The sequence below is a fragment of the Amblyomma mixtum genome, chromosome 3 (genome assembly GCF_055824585.1).
Source record: "Amblyomma mixtum isolate Tamu chromosome 3, ASM5582458v1, whole genome shotgun sequence".
In the NCBI taxonomy this organism is placed as follows: domain Eukaryota; kingdom Metazoa; phylum Arthropoda; class Arachnida; order Ixodida; family Ixodidae; genus Amblyomma; species Amblyomma mixtum.
Genome location: NC_143014.1, coordinates 300294660 through 300300827, shown reverse-complemented (window position 1 = coordinate 300300827; position 6168 = coordinate 300294660). Strand labels below are relative to the sequence as shown.

Sequence of the window (6168 nt, the reverse complement as noted above, 5' to 3'; positions counted from 1 at the left end):
GCTTTTGTTCCTTTGCCCTCTTCACCAAAATTGAGAGATTTCTCAGCTCTAAGGCCAGTGATCAAACATAGCTTCCTTCTTTTTTCACACAGTTTCCACCTCGTAGCGCCTAACTGCGGTGGGCGTACCGAGAGAGGAAGCTGAAGTAAGAATCTTCGCACGTGGTTAGCGCTCCGTGTTCTTTTGCCCTCGAAGCTGCCCGGTGCATTCTAGCCGTAAGAAGACGGCAATGCCTCCATCCCTTCTCCACCCGTTTAGGCCAACAAGCCCTGACAAGGCGACTATGGAGTCCACCTTTCTGGGCTTGCCGACCATAGAACACGCTTTCGTTGCTGCCCCTGGAGCTCAGGGTGTACCGCCCTCCGCGGGACACCGACGCCTTCAGGGCAGAAGTCTGGCATGGAGAGGCCCTTCATCAAGGTCATACTGTGCGGCAGCGCACACGGAGCCCTCGTCAGTGGTGGCGTCCGAAGACACTGAGCATAACGTCCAGGCTTGCTCGAAACTGGAGGAGCAGCGCACTTGTGGCAGCCCACAAATCTTGCCCCAGCCGTCGACCGTTCCTGCTGCATCCAGAGTGGTAAGGACATCTCGAATATTAGCATGCGGAGTGCTTCACTCACGCATCTAGAATTATTCATTAGGATCCCCTGCACCACTCTTCAGCGAAAATTCCCGTCATTCAGAGAAACTCGATACCACGTTGAGGAGACAGGTTTGTTGTCATCTTTACTAAGGAGACGCAGAGGCAGAAACACTGCCACTCATACATCGTTTTTCAGTGTTTTCACTTCATTCTGCGTGAATAGGAACGCTGAAAATAATGTATCAATCTAGCATATCTCAGTTCTCAGCATGGGTAAATATGTCGCGGAATACAGTGCGCAAAAACAGTCCCTTTGGAGATATTAGGATTACTTGGACAAGGACGCTACTGGACAACGATGCATTTGGATTGTGTCGCAGATTTTTCCCGCAGCAGGGATCGTACCCACACCTCTCGCTCAGTAGCAAAACCGCAGAACCACCCTGTCAAAAAGAAGCTCGTATTGACCGTAGTTATGTTGCAAGGGCTGGTGATAATAGTGTGGTAGAGTAATGCAACTGTTTTTGATAGACGAACACGATTGAGACATAGAAAAGCTTGCAAGGGTCGATGAGCGCTTTAGGAAACAGAATTTTGATTTCTTTCTCTTGCATTCTCTGATACTTCACTAAGTTTGCCGCCGCGGTGGCTCAGTGGTTATGGTGCTCGGCTGCTGACTCGAAAGACGCGGGATCGATCCAGGCCGCGGCCGTTGAATTTCTTTGGAGAAGAAATTCTAGAGGCCCGTGTACTGTGCGATCTCAGTGCACGTTAAAGAGCCCCAGGTGGTCGAAATTTCGGGAGCCCTCCACTACGGCGTCTCTCATAGCCTTAGTCGCTTTGGGACGTTAAACCCCATAAACCAACTAAACCAACTTCACTAAGTTTCCGAGTACGGCTTTTAGAAAATCTGAATGGGTTCTTTCATCACTCTGCGGTCGGAGAAAACAAGAGGGACGCAGGAATACATAACACGGAACGCACCTTCGTGCTTTTCCTTCTGCCGACAGAAAGGAGTTGAACATTCAACCAGCTTCCAACAGCTGCAGAATCTTTTGGACAAGTCTTCATAGCCTTGTCTGAACATTTTAGTAACTATGGAGCGGAGACGTATTCTTAAATATTATCCAGTTTCAAGGCCACAGCCTGGTCATCAGGTCTGCTTTTGATTTTTGATTCTTCTTTTCTACCGTTTAACAACATTTAATTTATTCCGTTTTTTAGCTGAGGGCCGAGGCTCCTTATTTCTTCTTGTCGGAGAGGATTCACCCAAGCAAATGTCCAAAAGCGCCCGCCGCTGCTGATACGACAGAGCTGTCCTCACTCAAGCAGCAGCAGACCGCACAGCAGGCCCCATCGCTGCTACGATGTCGCTCAGGCTGGTCGGCCGTGCTCGGATGGCTGCTGCTGCATCTGCCCTCTCAGGTGAGGCTTCCGACCAGGCTGCGCTTTTAGCAGACCGTAAGCAAATGGCAGAGCGATGTTTTAAAATGCCTTCCAGACCTTGCCTATTATCGCTACCTGCGGGTGCTTGAAAATTAAGAAACATTAAAGGTCATTATTAGGAATGTTCCAATAACCGAAACTTGAGATATAAATTTCCTGGCCTCTCTCATAGCCTTAGTCGCTTTGAGACGTTAAACACCATACACCAGATACAAATTTCGGTTACTGTTTTTGTATCCGGATCGAAAAGTCCCCATGTTATGCATTGCGAATAAAATCGAGCCCACTTACAATGGCCGCAGTTATCCCGAGTGCTCGCATACTACTAGACGTGATGTGCTGCTGCTGTCAAAATACACATTAGAGGAGGACGCTTCGAGGTAGATACAACGAAGTACCGTGGCCGCACCATTCGGCTATAGAGAGCAAGGGAGCAGTAAGACTTCCATTCGAACTTGAACTCTCGGTTCCCACAAGCACGGGGACCTGAATTATGCGCCTCCCACCCTGCTGAAAAAAGTTCTATGATGCAATAAACTCATACAGTTTATCATACAAATATCATAAACTTATCATACAAATCATAGAAAATTATCATTCAAATGTCATATATTTCTGTAAAATCATACAGTCATTATAGAGATGACATAGAATATCATACGAATTGTATGATATATCATACAGACTATATGATATTCTATGATGAATGATCTGTGAGGTTATTGCATCATAGAACTTTTTTTCAGCAGGGCAGCCTCCGGCCCACCGTCACAGAAATAACGTCACGACCACATCCTTATCCTCCCGACTAATCCCACGGCAGCACAAAGCCCTCTCCCATATCTCTGTAACTAACCCTATCCTGTTACAGTCATGTATTAGGTTGTGGCCAAGTACCACACGACAGTAGCCAAATCCTCTTGCGATGGCGGAGTGCGTTGTCGGTTTTGGTCACTAAGATGTGGCTAGACCCGAAGCATGGTTATGCAATTCCATGGACGTGCGTATTTTTTTATTCATTCTGTAAAGAATTATGCGGCACAAGGATTAGAACCGCGCTCATATTGTACGCGGATCTGGTGCCCTACCTATATGCCGCTGCCGCATCGTAGAGAGCCATAAAAAGGCAGCTCGGAAACTGTGCATAACCGGCGGCCAAGTGTACGCCGACAATATGCTCTGCCTTATAGGTCAATCTACGCGTGCCTGTGTGTGCCAGTTGCGCAGTGCGCCTCAGTGGAATCACATTTGAAAGGGTGTGCGCTAAAAAGACGTACACAGGAAAAAAGATAGAGACGACAAGAAAGAAGCGCTTATTTCCTGTCGTCTCTATCTTTTTCCTGTGTACGTCTTTTTAGCGCACACCCTTTCAAATATGAATATGTACCAACTAGCCCGTCAAAAAGCTTTACTAGTGGAATCACAATATCGGTGCGCGTGATAAAGGAGGAGCGTTGAATGCGAAGCTACATTGTCGGTAATGAACTAATGCAGGGTTCGCAAACTGGGTTCCGCGGGCTTTCTTCTTGTGTTCCGCGAGAGCCCTCACCGGCCGATCCCCGTTTCCGGTTCATTTTTAGTGTACGCACGCGAACCAAACAGCGCTTGGTTCGTTAAAGCTAATTTTTACTCTTCGTAGCCTCAAAAACATACTTGCGAGTCACGCCCGCGTTAGCAACCGTCGACAGCGGACGTCTTTTTGCATACGATCTAATTCACACGCCTGCCCGTTTTCCGTGGCCTCCGAGATCACGTCTTGGCGCGTGTTTCTAAAACCCGCGCGCGGACGAAATCTCGGAGGCCATGCGTTTTTATAGACACTTCTGTTTGTCGTCGCCAGATGGCACTACCCGCGCCGCCATCGCGAAGCCAAGCCAAGCCTAGACAAGCAAAACGAAGCTCGTTATGCCGCCGAGGCAGCCGCTGGATCTTAACACGCAGTACTTTCACCCTAGCATCATGAGCCAGAAAGCAAAAGGGAAATTGTACGATAGCAGCTATCTTGCATACGGCCTTACGCAGAGTGCAGGAAATCCGCAATGTGTTATATTCTGGGAGGTTTTGGCTAACAGCTCGATGAATCCGGCCAAGCTGTCGCGTCACCTGGCTGCAAAGCACCCGGCCTTCAAGGACAGGCCAGTCGAGTATTTCGAAAGAAGAAAGCAACTGTTCGATGCGCAAAAACTGGACTCTCACCACCAGGTAAGAAAATTTGTTAACTACGATAGAGAAGTCGTGTTTCTGACACTAGCGTATCTTGTTGCAGAAATCGGCACCATCTCTCGGCAAAACAAAGGCGTCGTACTTCCTCAGCTACAGAATCGCCAAGCAACTGAAACCGCACACTATCGGCGAAGACCTCATCATGCCTTGTATTCAGGATGTGGTGAGACTGTGCTTGGAGAAGAACAATCGAAAAAAGTAGTGCAAATTCCATGCTCAAACGACACTGTTGGCCTGAGGATCCGCGACATGGCATCGGATGTGGAAGAGATAGTAATTAATAGTGCCAAAAGCTCTCCAAAATTTGCCGTCGCCGTGGACGAGAGTTGCGACGTTGCTCGGCACCCGCAGCTGGTGGCATTTTCAAGGTTTATTTCCAACGGCGCCACTGTGCAGGAGTTTCTGTGTTGCCTTGAATTGAAGACAACTACCACAGGAAAGGACTTATTTGACGCGCTAAACGAATTTTTTGGTAAAACGGGGCTCCTATGGGGCAAATGCGTAGCCGTGTGCACGGATGGTGCGGAGTTGATGACGGGGCACGTGAAAGGGCTAAGAGCTTTAATTAAGCAAGTAAATGCCAACACTGTTTTCACACACTGTATGGCTCACAGAGAAGCCCTTGCCTCGAAGGAACTGAGCCCCGATCTCGTGGCTGTCATGAGCCATGTTGTGAAAACTGTGAACTGCATCAAAGCAAAGCCGAAAGCCATTCGTCTTTTCAAGGCACTTTGTAATGAAATGGGCGCAGCTCATGAACACCTGCTACTACACACAGAAGTGCGTTGGCTGTCGCGCGGCAATGTGTTGAGCCGAGTATTCGACCTGCGAGATGAGCTGGCCACCGTTCTCTCAGAAAATGCACTAGTTGAGCCGTTCATGCAGAGCTCTTTTATGGCAAGGTTGGCCTATCTTGGAGACATGTTCGAGCATCTCAACAGATTGAACCAGAGCTCGCAAGGCCAACAAACCACCTTAGTTAGTGCTTCTGAGCAAATCAAAGCACTTTGAAGCAAACTGCAGGGCTGGATGAGCCGCGTGAGCAGAGGTGACTTTAGTCCGTTCAAAAGACTTAGTGGCTGTGAAGTCTCATCTGCTGATATGTCTGTGTTCACAGCACACCTGAGCACTCTCAGGGCTCACTTAGCTGGGTACATCCCAGACGTTGAAACGGTCAAATGGCTAGTATCTCCTTTTCATGTTGATGTGACAATTTTCAATAATGACAGTGTTGAAATTGAGAACGAGTTTCTAGAGCTCAGGGCAAGCACTGCTCTCAGAGAAATTTAATGGTGAAGACTTGGTGACATTTTGGATGGGGACTGCTCCACGGTTTCCATGCCTCTTTGAAAGGTCAGTGGACATTTTGCTTCCCTTTGAACTACATATGCATGTGAACAGGCATTTCCAGCCCTCGCTTATCTGAAGAAGACGCACAGGAGCCGTCTTGACCCGGCAGCTGATATCAGACTGGCTCTGAGTGCTACTGATCCACGCTTTGATTTGCTCTTAAAAGGGAAGCAGTACCACCCATCACATTAGTATTTGTATTAATCTGTGCAATAAACATTTAACCTTTGCAACTCTCTCTTTGCAAAAATGCACTCCACAAGCATTGCTGGTAGTGAAAGCGGGGGGGGGGGGGTTTCCTTGGAACTTATTGAAGGCTTTTGGGGTTCCTCCAAGCAAAAAAAGTTTGAGAACCCCTGAACTAATGGCACCAATTTGAGTAGTTTTAATACACCCCACGTAGTATGCCTTGCTAACCCTTCCGGTTACATTGCACGCTGGCTGCCCAATCAGCTGTCCACGTTCTGCACTGCTAACCGGCGCCCGTTGCGCTACCTTAATTTGTGCTTGGGCCCAGTAGTGACAGATTACCTGGTCGAAAGCAAGTGTGATCCCACGCAGGT

The 6168-nt window shown here is 48.2% G+C and overlaps 1 protein-coding gene across 1 annotated transcript; it reads left to right on the top strand.

Annotated features, from left to right (window-relative positions):
- The first annotated feature begins 3939 nt into the window (after window positions 1-3939).
- On the top strand, window positions 3940-4798 carry LOC149355358 (zinc finger BED domain-containing protein 5-like). The gene is made up of 2 exons (XM_089577631.1): window positions 3940-4234; window positions 4299-4798. The coding sequence occupies exons 1-2, from the start codon at window positions 3992-3994 to the stop codon at window positions 4455-4457; spliced, it is 402 nt and encodes a 133-aa protein (XP_089433757.1). The 5' UTR covers window positions 3940-3991; the 3' UTR covers window positions 4458-4798.
- Window positions 4799-6168: the final 1370 nt, after the last annotated feature.